This window comes from Cyrtonyx montezumae, unplaced genomic scaffold, assembly GCF_038088225.1.
Source record: "Cyrtonyx montezumae isolate F1298 unplaced genomic scaffold, pur_monq_1.0 scaffold_3, whole genome shotgun sequence".
NCBI lineage: Eukaryota > Metazoa > Chordata > Aves > Galliformes > Odontophoridae > Cyrtonyx > Cyrtonyx montezumae.
In genome coordinates this window covers 3602414-3622117 of record NW_027072034.1, presented here as the reverse complement: position 1 = coordinate 3622117, position 19704 = coordinate 3602414, and the positions used below count along the sequence as shown (strand labels likewise).

General features: G+C 44.1%; 1 protein-coding gene across 3 annotated transcripts in view; it reads left to right on the top strand.

The window, feature by feature from the left end:
• Nucleotides 1-7347: 7347 nt before the first annotated feature.
• NAA16 (N-alpha-acetyltransferase 16, NatA auxiliary subunit) overlaps nt 7348-19704 on the top strand; it is a 62747-nt gene continuing 50390 nt past the window's right edge. For all 3 annotated transcript variants that reach the window (XM_065743987.1, XM_065743985.1, XM_065743984.1), the window contains exons 1-2: nt 7348-7585; nt 18489-18573. In XM_065743987.1, the coding sequence (XP_065600059.1) occupies nt 7532-7585; nt 18489-18573 (139 nt within the window). In that variant the 5' untranslated portion in view covers nt 7348-7531. The remainder of the gene's footprint in view (nt 7586-18488; nt 18574-19704) is intronic.

Sequence of the window (19704 nt, the reverse complement as noted above, 5' to 3'; positions counted from 1 at the left end):
GGACCACTTTTACTATCTAGAAAAAAGCATTTTGTTACAATAAATAAATAAATAAAATCCAACCTGTATCAGGCCCAAATTCCGTTCGTCACTACACTAACACAAATTCAACTGTTATAGACAGAACCATTCATTTTCAGTCCCAGTTTAAACTAGTAACTCTTATCAGCAACATTGTATAAGCGGGAGTTGGAAAAATCTTTTCCCTCATCTCCTCAGTGTTGATGCTGTGGAAGATCTACTCTAGACACTGCTTTACTGACAACAGCTTCACGTGCCATGCTTCTCAATGGAAAAATTGAACCATTTCCCACCTTACTGGCAAAACAAAAATGCTGCTGTGAGAAAACACAACTACAGTGCAGGTATCAAATCCTATATAAAGAAGGTACAAAATGTGCAAAAGTATATGCAATATCCTACCCACTACCATGATAGGATACAACTTCAGCAGGTGGACATTAGCAACATCAGGGTGACTTTGCAAAAGGTTAGTCCATGGGACTACAATATATTTGCACGAGATTACTCATCCATGTCAGTATTATGTCAGATATGGCAGCAGTGCTTTACTTCCTTCCCATGATACAGCTGTAGGTAAGGGACACACATATTTTCTATCAAAAGCGTGAGTACAAAGCTGGTACACTGAAATCCAGACCCTTTATTTTTCCATGGTACTTGATACATGGTTTTGCAGGACACAGGCTACCCTTAGCTCACTGTATGTCAAGCAACTTACTTTCATCCACGTGTCCTGTAACAAAGGAACAGCAATATATGGTAAAAACAGAGGTACTGCATCCTACTTGCCCAGACATCTATTTTACTGCCTAGACAAACTGCAAGAGCTAAAAAGAGAGAGAAGGCCTCTATTCTGCTTCTGCGTCTTCCCCAGGTTCCCCAGGGCTGGCAGGCACTACCAAACTCACAGCTGCACCTTTAAGGACCATTCTGATTTACAGAAAGCCAACAGTAATCTTTATGGATTGTTCCAGTGACTAAAAACAACTGTAGTAGAGAGATGACAGCTCTTTCACCAGCAGTAAGTCAGAAGACACAAATCAGACTCATCACCTGCACTCCTGGACTTAGTTCCTCAGAGACATGTGTTGGACTTACTCCAAAAGATTTAATTTTGCTGATGTAATTGTTGGTACCTCTATTTACTTCCAAGTCAGCATGGTTAGTCATCATCCAGTCAAATGATGACCATTATTAACAGAAATACTGCTGGAGATAGAGCTAACAACATGAGCAAACAAGAACTAATTCATTGTAGAGTTCTGCCTGAGCTTTCAGAAGTAAAGTCCTCATTTTCAAATGCGTAAAGACCTAAGCAACTGCATGGCTCCAATCCTCAAGAAAATCAGAGATTTTGAAATCGATTTTTTTGTTGTTACTTTGACAAAACAAAGTTATCTCCTCCTTAGAGTGGTGCTGTCACCCTGCGCTTGTGTAGAAATAAACTCACATAAAACTTTTACAGAGCCACGTATGGCAGACTGCCTATTAAGTGCTTCTCAAACTCGTTCTTAGTGACTTTCTTACATGACAAAATTACCCACTGGGCAGCGTGAACACATCAGGAATCAAAACCAGTCTGTAAGAACGGCAACTGCAATCGTCTCATTAAAATAATAAAAAGATCGGCTCATTTCCAGTTAAGGGACAGCTATCAGTGCTGTAACTGCTTTAAAAGCTTCAAAAAATTACTTGTAATAATCAAAGACACTATTAACTCAGTGAAACGGATTCCGTAGAATGCATCAGAATACATATGCATAAGGGAGGAGTTTCTGTAATGCAGCCAGAGGGAGGTGCCTTCAAGGCCTCACGGGCCCTCAGCCACCTTTCCATATTCCTCTGCCTCCCACCACAGCTACACCAAGCATCCCTCCTGCAAAAGCCAGGCACGGAAACCAGTGCAGCCCTTCCCAGTGCAGGGCTTAGTGGGAGACCTGGAGGGCACCCTGTGAGCCGGAGGCCGGCAGGCAGCTGCCGGTGCTTGCCCTGGCTCGGCTTGGCTCAGCCTGCAACCCACAGTGGGCAGAGAGTGGGCTCCGCGTCGCACACGCAGCCCACAAACTCACCCTCCCCCGATGGAAGCGCCAGACGGGCCCTGCCTCACATCACGAAGCCGTCGCGGGCGGGAAGTAACGCGGAAAGACTCGCGCTCCCAGCATGCCTGCTCACAAGCACAGCTCCCAGCGTGCCGCAGCGCCTGCCTGCCTGCCTGCCTGCCTGCCTGCCTGGCACGGCCCTCTGGCGCACGGCTCTCCTGCAGCCGTAGATTATGAAATACTAGCCCCAAAATAATTACAAAAAGATCTTACAAGTAAATCTACAACCACCTCTTCAATATTTTCTTCACAGCTGTGTAGTTGCACACGCTGGCTTTAGCAAACGCTTTGGCTACAAACACAACAACAAATGGGAATAGCCCTGTTTTCAAGTTCTGTGTTGTTATATAAGCGGACTTTCCTGTGTACGTTCCCAAAACACGGGCTGAAAATACACCGAGTTTCAAATCTGTTTATTCAGAGGTTGTTGTTTTATGTAAACTTTACTAAAATCAAAGTTCCACTTTACGTCAGAGCTGGCTACAGTTATACTTAACGTGAATTACTGCTACACTACACAAGATGAACATCAGTCATAAAATGCTAATAAACATAACTATTGTAATAGTTAAGCGAATGGGCAGTTGTATAATCTGTTTAATATTATCTATACCCCTCATTATATTGATGTTGTTTTAAAAAGACTTTCCTAGAAATATTTATTCCTATCTCCACCCAAAAGGCCAATTTACTCCTATGTATGTCATGGGAGGAAAATGTATTCAAACCTCAGATGAAAAATTCTGCTCCCTGAAACTGATGCTCTCCTTATGTGCACAGCTTGCACTAAGAAGTCCTTCTTTCCTCTCAATTTTGCTCTTTTTACAGTAACTTTCCCTATCTTTTTAAAATAGAACAAATCTAACTCTAAATGCTTCAGAGAACACTGGGTTTGAAGTTTCTTTCTTAGCTGCTGACATTCAAGATGTTGACAGATATATATAAAACATTGTATTTGGCACAAATACAGAGAGGTAAATACACCAAAAAGGCTGAAAATGAGATGATGGGAAGATTTGTACCAAACCTCAAAGGCACACAGACAAAACCAGCCTCTTGTTAGGCTCTCAGGGCTGCTCCTGGCTCTGCTCAGCCCCCTGGGACAGCAGGCAAAGGGAACAGATTAAAAGACAGCCTCAGAAACTAGGAGCCACCCCAGAGCCCATCAGATTTACAAAGAGGCTGCAGCAAACAGCCCCCGCAGTCTCCCAGGGGCCTCCAATCTAACACTTAAAAACCTTGAAAAGGTAATCTATGGGCAATCAACCGAAAAGCTAATAAGAACATGAATATTAAAGGCAGGCCACGCACTCAAAATTACAAAACAGATTGAAAAGGGGTAGGCCAAGAAAAATCACATCAGCTCCTACTGCAGCCAGAAATAGCTATTACATTAAACCCTCTGATTAAAAGCAACCGTGGTTCAGTATTCACTACCCTTGCTGGCCAGTTCTTTAACTTAACTCTTAAGTGTGAAAATGCAGCCTAACAGATTCTCAGCACTCCCCAGCAGCCAGCAGACTGGGCACAGGGAGGACTCAGGGGACCTATCCCTCATATCTCATATTAATAGCGAATATGAAACACTCTTTCCTTCCATTCCCAGTATGATCTTTAAAATGGAATATGGGAGTTGAGTATAAAAGATGGGAAATCCCATTGCTGTCTGTGCTTCCACCTCCCTTACAGTTTGCTTTGGCCTATGGAGCTGGTGAGGCCCATTACAGTTGGTGCCCAGGGGAGGGTGCTTTTGCCCTCAGCCAGCAGGCAGAGTGAAGAGCAAGAGCAGCAGGTCCCCAGGCTTCAAAGACTGGGAAATGGCGCTTGAGATGTGCTTTTAAATTTAAATCTGGCAACTCTAAGTTGCCAACTTGATTTCAAAAGAAGAATGCACAGCGGGGGAGGACTCTCATGAGGCCCCATCTGGATTACTGCATTCAGGTTTGGGGCCCCCAGCACAAGAAAGATGAGGAACTGTTGGATTAGGTCCAGAGAAGGGCCATGAAGATGATCAGAGGGCTGGAGAACCTCTCCTATGAAAACAGGCTGAGGGAGCCAGGCTTGTTTAGCTTGGAGAAGAGAAGGCTCCAGGGAGACCTCACTGAGACCTTCCAATACTTGAGTGGAGCTTATAAGAAGGAGGGGAACTGACTTTTCACATGGCCTGGTAGTGAAAGGACAAGGGAGGGGATGGCTTTAAACTAAAAGAAGGAAGGATTTAGGTTAGATGTCAGGGGGAAGTTTTTCACTGAGAGGGTGGTGAGGTGCTGATACAGGCTGCCTAGAATGGTTGTAGGTGTCCCATCTCTGGAGGTGTTCAAGGCCAGGTTGGATGGGGTCCTGAGCAGCCTGTGCTGGTGAGTGACAGACAAAGAAACAGCTCAATGAACAAAACAAGCTCAAGGCCTCACAATGTGCTCAGCTCTAAGGCATAGGCCCTTTTTTGCTCTGAGGGCCTAACGCAGTTGAGCAAGCTGCCAGTATTGTGCCATGACTTCCACAAACACTGACTGACAGCTGGCAAGCTATGGAGCAGGGAGAGATGCAGCAAAATCACAAGTTCCCTATAACGTATACATCACTTGGATACAATCACAGAAACACCAAGGCTGGAAGAGACCTCCAAGATCATCCCGTCCAACCATCCACCTCCCACTAATATTTCCCCACTTAACCATGTCCCACAGTACAGCATACAAACATTTCTTGAACACCTCCCGGGATGGTGACTCTATCACTACCCTGGGCTGCCTGTTCCAGATCATTCTTTCAGAGATGAAATTTCCCCTAATATTCAACCTTGAATCTCCCCTGGAACAACTTACAGCCATTCCCTCCAGTCCTATTGCTAGTTACACAGGAAAAGAGAACAACCCCCACCTTGCCACAACCTCCTTTCAGGCAGTTGTAAAGAGCGATAAGGTCTCCCATGAGCCTCCTCTTCTCCAGACCAAACAATCTTAGTTCCCTCAACTGCTTCTCGTAAGATTTGTGCTTGGATGTCACTCTCTGCTTTTGACCCAAACAATCTGTTGACAGACTTCTGAATTCTTGCTATTTGCAGGAAAACTGGTGACAGAATCAACTGGTGACTTGAATACAACCCTGTTTATTAACAAAGCCTGTGGAAAGCGCTTTGTTTGGCCGAGCGCAGTGGGATTAAATGACAAGAAGTTTTCTTGACTGGATTCCCAAACCTCACTTCCAACCAGCCCTCTGCCCCCACAATGCTCATTTCTATGTTTAGTCTCTCTCAGCTAGTCTAAAATTATTTCTTTACTGCCAGCTTGCTCTCCTTTTCTTGCTGCTTTCAACACAGATTTGTAATACAGACACATGTTGAAATGCAAATCAAATGCCTGCCTCTCATTTATTTTGCCTGTTTTTAGATGGCATTCATTCCAGTATTTGGACTAGCAGAGAAGTGACACTTTGCTATTAAGGACAGCCTTACTGCCTCAGACCAAAGGTCCTTCAAGCACAGTATTTACCTGACCATCCCGGAGGTACATCTATTTACCACAGAACCCAATCTAAGGCATAACACCTTCTGCAAGGACAGGAAATTTGAGTTCACGAAGCCATGGCTAAACTAAACAACGATGCTAATCTGATGCTGTGGTGCAGGTCTTGGAAATGATGCAGTAGATCTGTCCTTGTCAACAGTATACCTGCCTGGAAAAAACATCAGACACTGAAACCCCGAGTTAAACTTAGTCTTCCAGTTTATTCTCTTTGTAAAACGTGCACACACTTGTTCCCTCCAACACAGAAGGGAGGCAGCCATAATGTCCATGGGCTTCAGCAAGGCTTTTGAGAAGTCAAAGGACATGCTGCTTGGAGTTAGCAGTCACAGCCACACTGTTTTGTGTATCCAAATACAGCTTGTTAAGTGTACGGCTTTCATAACTCTTATCCCCACACACTTGCTTTGTTGTGCACATCTACTGAGCTCATTACCTCGGCAGTAGAAATCATGGTATGGTTTGAGTTGAAAAGGAACTTTAAGATCATCTAGTTCCAACTCCCTACTGTAGACAGGGACACCTCCCTCTATACCAGGTTGCTAACAGCCCCATCCAGCCTGGCCTTGAATGCATTCACAGCCTCCCTGGGCAACCTGTTTCAGTGTCTCACAGTAAAGAATTTCTTCCTAATATCTAGTCTAAATCTACATTCCAGTTTAAAACCATTTTCCCTCCTCCTGTCACCACCTGCCCTTATAAAAGAAAGTAGGTGATAACCATATTATTACAGGTATAATAATCTTTTAAAGCACAACTAATGTACTTAAAAAGTAATTACACAGGGACTTCAACTGAAGCTTCCTAACTCCCCCCTCCCTCTCCTCTCTACCTCAGCATGATCTTTTTAATTGATTGCAACTCTGTCAGCTTAACCATTTTACCTTCCAAAGAAGCACCCTGTGCTATGTGGTTTCAGTGCTGCTGATTTGCTCTTTAGCTCTGCAAAGATGCCTTTAAGAACTATTTCTGGGAGTAACGAGGAAAAACAATATTTTCAGAAGACGTTAAAACCTCCCTTGTCGGAGGAGCCAAGCCGTGACAAAACACTGCTCTAAGCGTGCACGGCAGTGCTGAGAAGCTTTGTATAAGCAACTGAACAAAGAATTGATGCTGTAGATGACATCCCCAGGGCCGGGCTGGCAGCTCACCCAGAGCCCAGCTCTGCGGTCAGCGCTGCCGGGCTCTCCAGACAGCGGCCACTAAAACCGGGTTATGAGGACCTGAGGAGTGGGGTGGGGGAGGCTGTGAGCAGACAAAGAGATTTTCTGCCTTATCTCGGCGCTGTAAAGAAAAAAAAAAATCCAGTTTCGACAGTCCCCAGCTTCGAAATAGCCGTGACTCAGGGCTTCGGCGAGCCCAAGTTATTTTTACACCTCCTGAGGGCCGCAGTCCCCTTCCTCCCCGTCCTCGTCCTCGTCCTCGTCCTCATCCTCCTCCTCCTGCCCTCCTCGGGGCCGTTTCCAGCGCACCCCTCGGGCCAGCCGAAGGGGAAGTGAGCAGCGGGCAAACATCCAGCCCTCCCCTCAAAAAGAAGCGAGAAAAGAAAATAAACCCCGACCCAACCAACCCCACAACACCGCGGGGAGAGGAGGGCGGCAAGGAAGCGGCCGCCCCCAACCCCGCGCCAGGCGGCGGTGCGCATGCGCGGCGGGGGGACCCCCGGCCGCCATTTTGCAGCGTCAGTCGGGCGGCGAGGCCTCCCCGGCAGCTGCGCACAGGGGCCGCGCTCGCGCGGTGCGCCCGAGGGGAACCGGCGGGGCGGGCGGTGCAGGCCAATGAGTTGAAGAGTCGCCCGGAGCCGCGCCGAGTTGGGCGATCGCCTTTTGCTTCTTTCCCTTCCTTGCAGCCTCCGAGCCGTGCTGCCCCGCACCCTCCCGCATCATGCCGTCCGTGCCGCTGCCGCCCAAGGAGAGCAACCTCTTCAAGCGGATCCTGGTGAGCGCCCGGCTCGCCGTGCTGATTGCGGGGCCGCCGCCGCCTGCTCGTCCCCGCTTCCTCCCTTTGTCTGCGGCCGCCGAGCAGGCCGTGCGGCGGCCGGGAGCAGAGGGGAAGGGATGGAGGGAGGCGGGCGGGGACCCGGCGCCGCTCCCCGGCTTCGCGGCTCTCCGCCCGCGCTGTGCTCCGAGCCGCGTTCCGGCTCTCCCCGCTCCTCCCGCCGCGAGCGGGCGGCAGCGGCCCTGGGGCGGGTGGTGGCGGAGGCGGAGAGCTGTCAGCCCCGGGTCGGAGCCGCCCCAGCACGCTCCGCTGGGAAGCGTGGTCTGGGGAGTCCGGCGGGGCGGAGAGCACGGTGGCTCTGAAACGCCATTGATTTCCGTGCAGCGCTCTGGCCGAACCGCAGCCTGCGTCTCTTAGAGACTTGGTGGTGCGAAGGGGTTTGGGGCGGCTTGAAAGAAGCAACGCGTTTGAATTCATACCGAATCGCTTCGTTTTCCGCGCTGTTAACTCCTAATTTAACCCCCCCCCCCCCCCCCCACACACACACACACTGGGAAAAGCCCTTTCCTCGGGTGTGCTTCGGAACTGCGGCCTCGGGGAGCTGATCTCTGAGCAAACACTGTACGCCTCAATGCCCTCCGACTGGGGCTTTTCAGCAAGACTTGGAGTATTTTCTTTTGCCAGTTTTAGGTAGTTTGTGGATTTCTTTTCTTTAAAGAGACTTAGTGGTGCTTAACGGTGATTTGTTGCTTACTGCATGCTGATGGTATGCATCTTAGTAAGTCATTCTAGCACTCCTCTCTGCTAAAAATAAGTCACTAATATTAGAACAGTTAAGTGATTATTCTTACTAGTAGCAAACAAGCTCACAGTAGCAGTCACTTCTGAACTTTTAAGAAAACCGACTGCAGAAGAACTCACAAACCAGCCCAAGGAAACCATCATGCTCTCCATTGTTAGTTTCTCAGTTTGCATCTTAATATTTCTTGATGTTCATTTTCTCGCTGTTCTTTATAGGTAGCTTTAACTTTTTCACGGGGCTCTTTTCCTGGAAGAGTAATAACCTTTGTAGTCTAAACTGAACCTTTTGTTCACTTTGCAGTGTATTTCAGTATAGTAGTGCTACAGATTGCAGTACTGAATGCTCTTCTGTAATGGAAGGAGCTTTCTGCTGCTTCAGCACTGCTAGGAATCTTGAAATTGCTGGTGCCACCATGGGCATGTAGGAAATTAAGTAAAACTGTAGATATGAGAGGCTGTGTAATAAGGTCCTGCAGGCATACAGTGATTGATTTTAACCACTTGGAACAGAGAAAAGGTAACTGCTTGTGTATTAAATAATTTTATAAACATTTGACTGAGAATTAACAGTTATGAAATGAGAAACTTATCTGGAGAGCCTGATAATTACTTTGGGAGTCTATAACTGCGTGCTTGGCAGTGCTCAAACAAGCCCGCTGAAAACTAGGTATGGTGTGATTGCATAATCAAAAGCAGTTGCAGCATAGGTAAAATGTTAGCATCTAGGTAACAGTCATAGCTCCTCAGTACTACTGTACGACGTAGTGCCTGAGCTTAGTTTCTCTCTCGACTTCCAGGGCTGCTTGGTCTCTTAAGCCTTGCTTCCATTCTTGTACAGAGAGGCCTTCTCTCAGAGCAGTGCTCTTCCTCCACTTAGAGGTGAGAGGTTGCCTGGGAGGGAGGGACCGGGCAACTTGAGGCTCTGTGCTGTGCTTCTCAGCCCTGCAGAAGGCACTGAGTAAGTGTTCAAAAGCTTCCTGGCTCTCCCTTTTATGGGAAGAGAGGGAGGCATCCATAAAGAGGAATTAATGCAGGAACTCTGTGTCTCTTAGCACTTAAAATCAGCCTTCAGCTTCTGTGACACTTCAAGTAAATGGGGCAGATGCAATCTAAAATAAACATGTCAGTGTGGTAACTTAAAAACGCTTCTTGTGAAGGTTGGAGTTCAGTAATGTGTGTTTGAAGCTTACTTACAGTGAACTTAGGTGTTTTTTATTTCACATATTTCAAACCAAGTGTCACATTTACCCTCAAAGTATGTTCTAGTTTAAGCAAGTTTGATCCCCTGCCCCAAATTAAAAACTCAGATTATAAACGATGCCTCTTAAAGTGAGGTTTGAGTTTTGGTTTCATGGAATTAAATGAACTTATGAACTTATGGATCAAATCAGCTCTATTGGGATGTGGCAGCGGTGTGTTACGCTTTTTTAAGAACAGTTTATCCACTTTTTGATCTGCAGCAATGAAACACAAAAAGTAGGCAGGTGTATCACTTTGTAGCAGTGGCTTGTTACTGCTTAGGTGATTCAGGAATCCATCTTCCTTTTCTGGGAAGCAATCTCAGAAATTACCTGAAGTGCCTCTGCCTGAGGAGTTGCTCAACTCTGTGTTATCTTTTGCTCCCTGAATTTTATGGCAGTCTTAGGATGCTTCTCCTGTGATAAAATATAAATATGCAAGTATTTGTTAGGAGTTAGATTAATTATTACTCATTAAATGCCATAACTGTATGGTGTGAAATAATTATGGATTATAGGCATGCAACTGCTTTGTTTCCTAGTAATGATGCAGGGGATTGACCACAAACTATTAAACTCAATAATTAAGAAGCTATGATTGTATGCTAATTAATGCCTCCTAAACTGGGTGAATAACATAGCTAAGATAGCCATTGTAATCCACTGCTGGAGCAGGGGGTGTTGAAAGTGTCTCCTAAAGATCATCTCATTCAAAGAGGAGAGAGTGGAGCTGCCAGCAAAGATCTCCTGGTGCAGCTCATAGGACTGAATTGCAATGCAGCTGTTGTTTGTGCTGTGGTGGAGGGCAGTATAGGAAGAATGTAGGCTGTTTCCTCGATACTTCCAGAATAGATGCCAAGGATTCCTGGTCGAACTGCAGGCTTCTGAGGTGGTAGAGCTGTGGAGGATATATCATAGGCTACTGGTAAGAGGTAGTCAAACTTTTGTAAGGTAAGATCGTACTTCTCACTCGTTAGTGACTTGAGCAAGTTGAATCTAGAGGAGCCTGTATCCCAAATACCTATTCCTGGTTTAACTTTCAGGACAGCATTCATAAACTCCTTTTGAAAGTCTCATAAGCTAGGCTTATTTGGAATTATGCTGGTTGTTTATTCAAACAGATTTCTTAGTGTTTATGGATAAATAAATGTTCTGAGTAACATTTTGCTGTGCTTTGTGCTGGAGCTTTTTCTTAACTACTTATGGCTGCATTGAGTAGGGAAAAAAAAAGAGTAGCAAGGTGAGTTCAGTTATACTAAGCTATTCAAGGCAGAAATAAGAAGGCATGCAGGAGTACTTCTGGATTCTTGAGTAAACTGGCTCATAATGGGTGAAATTGATTGTGTAAATAAATGTATGACATTTGGAAACCCTGATGTAATGTAGGCATGTTATCAGCTGTAGACAGGATTACTCTGAGGAGCTGAGATTTTTATGGTTCTGTTAAGATTATTTCCTTCTACCGCAGTTGGAAGCTGATGAATCCTAGGAGCTGCAGTGGCACTGTCCATGTCTGTGTTTTCAATGCAGTGTACGTTGCTGTTGTCTCTGCTCTGAGACCCCTCAGGAGGAGACAGGTGGTAAAGCTCAGCTGCTTTCAAGTTTATCTTCTGATAGAAATGGTAGCTGCAAAGTAGCAGTTGCCAAACACAAAGCAGTAGTTCAGCTGTGGAGCCCTTTGTGTTGAGGTGCATTACCTGCTGGAAGTTATAACTCATGATCTCATGCACGTCTATAAGTCAAGTCAGGAATTTCCTTGTGTGAAGATTTAGCCTTTAGCTCAGAGAACAGGTGATCCACAAATAACTGGAAGCTGAGAATGCTCTGGAGAGGTCTACCACCTGTATCTTGTTTCCAGTGACATGGGCCAGGTGGGTCTTATCTCTCTGGCCTCCGATCTGTTATGTTTTGTGGGGGTTTTTTTGTCTGAAACACTGTGAAATCTTACATGGGTTGTTGAGATGAGGTTTGGGTTTTAGGTTTGCATCCCTAATTGCCTTAAGCTTGTTTTAGAATCTCTAATTAAAAACGTAACTTTCATTTAAAACCTGAGAGCTTTTTTCCTTTTAAAATACTGCTGATGTTGGTGGTTTCACTTGCTTCACTGCTCACAGAAGCAGTCCCACAGAAGCAGCACCTGCTCAGCCTGAGTTCTTGTTGGTCATGCTGCAGTTCTGTCCCAGCAGCAGCAGATTGCTCTCCAGCTCTACATAAAGCACAGATTAAAAACTATTATAAAAATGTGTGATAGGGCTATGATGTCTGATTTCTGGTGTGCTATTATGGCTTTTATGCCTCCACAAAATGCCTGTTCATAAAATGTGGAGTAGCTCTAACAACCCAGTCTGTAGCTTTCACATGGTACTTGTAAGAGCTTTCTACCACGTGCTCTTATTTCTGTTCCTTTGTTTGAAGCAAAGGGTATCCCAACAACTCAAGTTGTGTTGAGTGTTGGTGTATAACATTGAGTTAGACTTCTTTGTAAGACAATTTTTTTTAAGCAGTTTCACACTTGAAAGGGAGTGGTTTATAGGGCTGTTGAAAGATAATTCTTACAAAATACTGAAACATCATTCTCTTATTACATGTATTCTTCCTGATAGTAAATACAGTATCAACTTTACTCTGCCAACCAACAGCATAGAATATAAACAATAGTGATCACAGTAGTTATTGTACAGAATGCAGGTGGAAATATGATTTTTATGACAACTTCAAGTAGAAACAAGTGGTTAAAGGGGAAGAAAAATACTGTTGTTTATGGAGCATTAATGATAGTGAAAGCTTAAAATATAACTGTGACACTAGTTCCATGGTGACCAAGTATTTCCACACTGTCTGATGCTGGCCACTTGTTCTATTGCACGCTGCCATCTGTGGTCTGACTCAGCTACTATGTTTCCAAGCCCTGGGCTATGGGCAGGAATGACCAGTGTGGCCTGTCCAAGCTGAGGCAAGGGGGGGGGGTGTGGGTCATCTTCCTTTCAATTCCTGATGTAAACTCTTACATACAGAAAGCAGAAGTGATCCTACGTGGTCCAGAGGAGGGCCTGCAGATGATCGGAGGGCTGGAGAACCTCCCCTGCCAGGGCAGGCTGAGAGAGCTGGGGCTCTTCAGCCTGGAGAAAAGAAAGGCTCTGAAGAGACCTTATAGAGACCTTCTAGTACTTGAAGGGGGCCTACAGGAAAGCTGTGGAGGGACTTTTTATAAGCACATGTAGTTACAGGATGAGGGGAAATGGCTTTAGACTGGAAGAGGGTAGACTGGATATTAGGAAGAAATTCCTTACCGTGAGACACTGGAACATGTTGCCCAGAGAGGTTGTGAATGTTCTCTCTCTGGCATTCAAAGCCAGGCTGGATGGGGCTTTTTGCAACCTGGTCTAGGGGGAGGTGTCCCTGCCTACAGCAGGGGGGTGGAACTAGATGATCTTAAAGGTTCCTTCCAATCCAAACCATTCCATGATTCTATGTACAGCTTGCTAGTAAGAATTGGAGGAGAGGACAGAAGAAAATGTTGATACTACAGAAAGGTTTTCCTGGGATGAGGAGTGTAGGATGCTGTGAGAACAGGCAAGTAGTAACGAACCTTTCTCTTCGTCTTCGTGAGCTGAAGCCTTTTCTGCACAGCTCCCTTTTCTTGGTTTCATTTTTCTTTTCTCTCAAACATCAGTGAACTGAAGTCAGTGTGGGGAGGGTTGCTGTATGGGGAATCTTAGGCAGAGATTCTTTAGACTGTCCCTGAAATTGAAGAGTGTCGTAATGATCTTTCTTGCTATATCAGTGTTGCCAATTATCCACTTTTTCATGATGCAAGGAGCATTTGCAGAGGAAGCAGTGAACTCTTTAAGAATTTACCCGGTTGTTATTCAGAGAACATGGTGTCAGATCTTACTATCAAACCGATGAATACTCTAGTAATTATTTGTTATCATAGGAACAGTGTATTCTAAGTTTTGCCCCAAATCTAAGTAAGGTATTTAGCTGACTGATCTCATCAACTGCAGTGAGAAGTACTAGTTTCCCTGTTAGAGGTTTGTAGAAGTCCAATAAAGCAGCATGGACTGTGAAAGGTCCAGTTGTTAAGTCAGTCAGGAAGAGTACTGTAGTTGTTATATTCATTGTACTTGGTTCTGGTTAGAAACGTCTGTTAATAATTTGAACAGCCACTGAATGCTCATCCGCTCCCAGGAAAAGATGCCACTCAAAATCTCAGTTGCTGCTGACTTTGTTTTTTTTATTACCTTTGGTCATCACCACCACTGTGGCTTGGACAGGTTTCCAATACTACTTACTTTTAGTATTCTGTCCATAGGACTTAATGCATGACATCTTTACCTAGATCTGGTCGAGGAGCAGCAGAATCGAGTTTTGAATTGCAGTATTGTTATTAAGTGAAATTTCCAGTGTTCACCAGGGCCTGGTCAGTGTGTGTCATTTGCATTGAGCTTGTAGCAACGATTCTTGTTGCTGTTTTTAATGCTGCTGTTTGGTTTGATGTGACAGTTGTCCTGATTCTTTGAATTCAATGCTCTTGTTTATTTGGCCTTCATTTGAAAATGGTTTGTGAGATGATATAGTGTTGCTTTAGTATGTTCGTGGGCCCTTGAGATGGGAAGAAGGGAAAGAAATCAGTATGGCAACTGCAGCATCTTGTTTAGACAGTTCTCAGAAGTGCTAATGCCTGAGGAACAGAATTAGATGATCTTCAGCTATAAAATTGCTGATCTGTGTGTTAAACTTAATCTTCATTATGTTCATAATGTAGCTGTTCCATCAGTACAAGCCCATTTTGACTAGAAGTGGCAAATGCCTTGTCTGGTGGGGTGTAGCATGTGGCAAAGAGTTTAATTTACACATATATATATATATATGCAATTGAGTAATAATACATGAAGTCACTGTTTTCTCAGTACCCTTAGCGAGCCCTTCAGATCCAGGATTCTGTTAATAATGAACAACATAAGGGATTTTGGCTGCTGATGGAGTGAGAAGGTTTTGTCTTTTTGAAAGACTGTGTAATATAAAAACTAAAATGAAATTTGTAAATGTTAATGCCTTGAGAAGAAGAAGCAGAGCTCTGCAATACTAGATCTTCTCTTGCCCTGCGTTGTTGTATCCTTGTTACATTTTTTTTTTAATCTTTAAATTTCCAGTCGTTTCCTGGGTGCTGCAGCACTTGGTGTTTAGCTGCGAGCACACAGTGATGCCTAGTCTAGCTGCATAGCACATTCTGCAAGCGGGTTATATCTGAGTTAGTGCTGACAAAGGGAATAAACCAGGAAGAGAGAGAGTTACCTTCTCTGGCAACTTTCTGCTACCAGATGTTCCTCAAAGAAGTTCTGGATAGCCTTTTGGCCTTGCCAGAATCTCCCTTTGAGGTTTCCAGGCGTGCAAACATTTGTGATTTGGCTTTAGTTTTTAGCAGGAAATTATTGCCATGAATGGGTGATATGAGCCTCACATTAAGCACAGCAGATCAGGCTGTTTTTTTCTTTTTTTAAAGCCAGCATATTAGGTTGAGCTTTTGGTCTTATCAAAGTCTTATCAAAAGACTTAATTCAGTGGGAGAGATTGTGATGAACACACTTCAGATGTATTTGTCCTGGGAAGTATAGAACTTGAATGCGCATAGAGACATCAGATTTCTCATCTATGAAATTCCCATCTGAAGTAGGAAATGAGATAAGACTGGAGTTTGATGCCATATGATACTGTGTCTTGTAAACAAGTTACAGGTGGAGCATGGTGTGCTCATTCACTTCTGAGAAGTGGAAATCTTGAAAGCAGTTCATTCACAAAGCTTGGATACTTCAAAGCCTCAGGCTCGTCAGTGTAACTAAATCTGCTATGCTTTCGGTACATATATATGATGATGACAAGCTTTAAATAACTTGGATTGCTGAATGAGGATATTTCTCATATATTTCTCTTATATTTTACTTATGTGTTTGTAAATAAGTTATATTTATCTGGGGTTGTTGGCACTGGGTGGTGCAGCTGACACACTAGAAGGAATTACACCATCCAACAGGACCTAGACAGGCTTGGAAAATGGGTATGCAAGGATCTAGTGAGTTTTAAGTGCAAGGTGTTGCACCTGGGTCGGGGGAATCCCAGATGTGTACAGACTGGGAGAACTTGAGAGCAGCCCTGTGGAGAAGGATTTGGGAGTCCTGACGGGTGAAAAGCTGGACATGAGGCAGCACTGTGCGCTTGCAGTCTTGGAAGATCAATTGTATCCTGGGCTGCATCAAAAGTGGGGTGGCCAGCAGGGAGAGGGAGGGCACTGTCCCCCTCTACTCTGCCCTCGTGAGACGTAGGCCTTGGGGGCCTTGGGTCCCCAGCACAGGAGAGGGATGTGGAAGTTGTTAGAGTGTGTCCAGAGGAGGGACCGCTCCAACAAGATCATCAAACTTCTGGAGTATCTCTGCCACGAAGAAAGTTTAAGTTTGGCTTGTTTAGCTTGGAGAAGGCTCCAGGGATACCTCACTGTGGTCTTCCAGTACTTGAAGGAAGCTTACAAGCAGGAGGGAAGTGACTTTTTACAGGGTCTCATAGTGGTAGGGCAAGAGCCAACAACTTTACACTAAAAGAGGGGAGATTTAGTTGTGTTGTTAGGAAAAGTTTTGTTATTCAAAGGGCAGTGAGAAGTTGAAACACATTGACCAGAGAGGTTGTGGGTGCCCCATCCCTGGAGGCACTCAAGGCCAGGTTGGATGGGGCCCTGGGCAGCCTGAGCTGCTGGATGGCAGCACTGCCCATGGCAGGGGGTTGGGATCTTTACGGTCTTCTCCAACCTAATCTGTTTATGTTTCTGTAAGCCTAACATCTAGGACAAGCTTCTCCTTCACTGTTGGTGGAGAGCATTAACTTCCATCTATCCATTAGCCTTTGGAAAATAGGATCTTGTTTGTCTTCTAGAAATGTGAAAGTTGGCTCTGGTTATCTAGCTTCAGTTCTTGTTCTACGCCTGAGTTCTGCAGGAGGAAAAAAACGCAAACATCAGAACAAGGATAACAGATATTTATTTCAAGTAGTTAATCTGTTTTAAGTGCACCCTTGGCTCAAATAGCTTCTGTTTGGTATTTGAGCATTACTGTGTATTTGACATTTTGCTCAAATGTAAGAATTGTAGTGTCATGGATGAGTGTTAAGTGTTCGGTTACGTTTTTAGGAATACCTGAATAAATCTAGACAGCATCCTTAAAGCGTTGCTGGAATTCTCTTATGAGTTTTAAAAATGATACTCAGCATTTTACATTGAGAGAAGAAAAAAATGTCCCTTGAGGGGACTTCAAAGTTAGCTGCAGCCTGGGTTATTTCAAAGAATGATGTGGAGACTAGTTCTTAGCTTACCAAAATGTCAATGCTTTTACTGTTGTTTAAATGCTAATTGCCACAGTATAATCATTTGCCTCTGATGGGAACTCCCTGGCCATCCTGCCAGAAGTCAAGCAGGCAGAAAAACCTGATCAAATGTCAAGTGTGCCCATCCTTGCCTTGAGAGGCAGTTTAGGTGACCTCTAAAGGTTCCTAATATCAAAATTATTCTGTGATTTAGTTTCCACTTAATTAAGGTAAACTGAAGGTGTCTTGAATTTCAGACTAAAAACTGCTCGCAGTGAAGCCCTCTCCCACGGACTGGGAGAGGATTTGTGTTTTGGCACCTCAGTGTATTACCCGAAGTGAGCTCAGGCTTGGCTTTTTATTGCTGTACCCTGAGAAGCAGTATATATGGTGGGTTATGACTCCAAAGGAGTTAGTACATATTGGATTTACTTCACATAGATTTCCCCCTGCCCTCTGTGCTGGAAAGCCGATGGAATAGGACGGGTGGGATCTTTTACAGTTAAAAGATCTGAGGTATGTAACTGATATTATGTAACTTCTCCTTGGAGTAGTTGTCTAAATTGGAGCAGGACAACAGACCTTATTAAAAGAATGGTGCCAAGTTGAGCCTGTTGGTTTTTTTTTCTTCCTACTTAAGAAAACATGAATATGATGTAGCTGACCTTAATTCACTTTTGTGCTTACTGATATAAGCATGCCTTTAACCAGCTTACACTGTGATCAGCTGTAGTGATCTAAATGACTAAAATCTGATTGACTCGGTGTGGTGAGATGTCCTTGTGAAGAAGTAAGACAGTTCTCACCTGTGTTTTACAACACAGGACTAAAGTATTTTTTTCTCATTTCCACAGTGCAGCACAGCATTTGTCAGTTTATGTAATCCTTAGGTTACAAAGTACCCTGCAAACAATGTGAAAGCAGCTTTTAGTTATGCTATTCCAACTACTGGTTAAATGTTTTAATCCTCTAAGTTCTCTGTGTATGTTTCTTTTGAGGTGACAGCAGGTCTGTCCTGCTGTGTGGTTTTTTCTCTTCTTCCCAAAAGTCCACATCAGTGACAGCTGAGGGTTTCTTTCTGAGATGTTACTTGGAGGGCTCTGCAGGCTGGGGAAGTAAGGTGTTCAAAGCAATGTTTGAATTCTTTGTGTGCGACTCCTCAAAAGTTCTGTAGAGTGAGGATCTGTAACTTTTTCTGTTTTAATAATTTCTTCGTCAAAGTGCAAGCACTCCTCTTTGCCTTTCCTGTTTCTGTTGAAAAGGAGTGGTTAACACGGTACCAGCAGTTAAGTTTCAGTGAAGGCCGTGAGACAGAGCACTGGCTGCATGTAAATGAAGGCAGATATTGTTCTGAATCCTGGAAAAAAAGGTAGCGTGTTGTGGATGGTAGTGTTCAACTAGAACTTGTTTGTGACCTCATTACCTCACTGAACTTACTGCTGCAATTGTAGCAGTGTGTTAATATGATTTAAATGCCTTTCAGTGTGCAATTCACCTCTTTTCTTTTTCTCCAGAAATGCTATGAACAAAAGCAGTACAAAAATGGACTCAAGTTCTGCAAGATGATCCTTTCTAACCCCAAATTTGCTGAACATGGAGGTAACTGCTCAACTCAAAAGTGTCGGTTTTAGTTGCCGTCGGTTTTAGTTATTCTGTTCTATACTACTGGGAGAGCATGCAGCCTGTTGCAGAGCATGGTTCTGTCCTTACAGCTAAAAAGTACTCTTGATTTTTTTCAGTCATAGCACATTCACACCAAATTTCCACACTAGCTTATAGTCAGAAAAGTTCTGTGGCACGAGGATCAGAATGTTCACTAGAAGCACACTTGAGTGAAGCTTCCACTTAAGTCGCCTTTCTAGATTTCCAGGTTAGAATGTGAGTGTGTTTTGTTAATTTTATTACATCTCTAACTGCATGCCCTGCCTTCTTTTGAACATTGTGTGGAGGTATTTTGCCAAGGAGTTAAACCTTACTTTTTTTTTGTCAACTGGATATTTTGAATTTTTTGAACTGCAGATCAAATTGCTACTAAAGATGAACAGACTTCAGTGTAATACTCTTGATGCTACGACTAGTTCTGATAAATGGTGGCAGGAAACTGGACGAGAAAGTGTTGGTTCTGTTTAAATATCTCAGAACTTAATCCTCAGCAAGATAATGAAATCCTGCTGCATTACAGGATTTGTTGCATGGTTCAAGGAATACTTTCGATACAGGGATTTTTTGTTTGTGTGCTGTTGGAGCAATTTAACATAGTGTGTGTGTACTGAGTCAAAATTATTTTGCTATTTGACCTCATCAAATCTTGACAAAATGTTTGACTGATCGTTACTTCGTCTGTGCCTGGTGTTTCTTGGTTTTCTTTGTTACTTTCCTAGAGATAAATGAACTGGTTTTTAGTTGCCCCAAAGTTATGGAGTGGCCTGTCTGGCGCTGAGACCTAATCACTTATCTCTGCTAGCACTTGTGTTTTTATAACCTCTTAGAACATGTTTCTCTGTCTTTTCTGCTCTTACTGTCTTAAACTTATTCAGAACAGCTAGCTGCCTTGGCAGTCCACATGCTGCATGGGCTCTGAGCCATTAGTGGCTTTGGAGCTTGGAAGCAAAGCCTGAAATGAACAGCTGAAGCAGAACTAAGCCAGTGAAATGATCTGATGGGAAGCTGTGCTTAGCCTCAGAGATGAGTAATTTTAAAACATAGAGTGAGGTGACAAGTGTATGCACT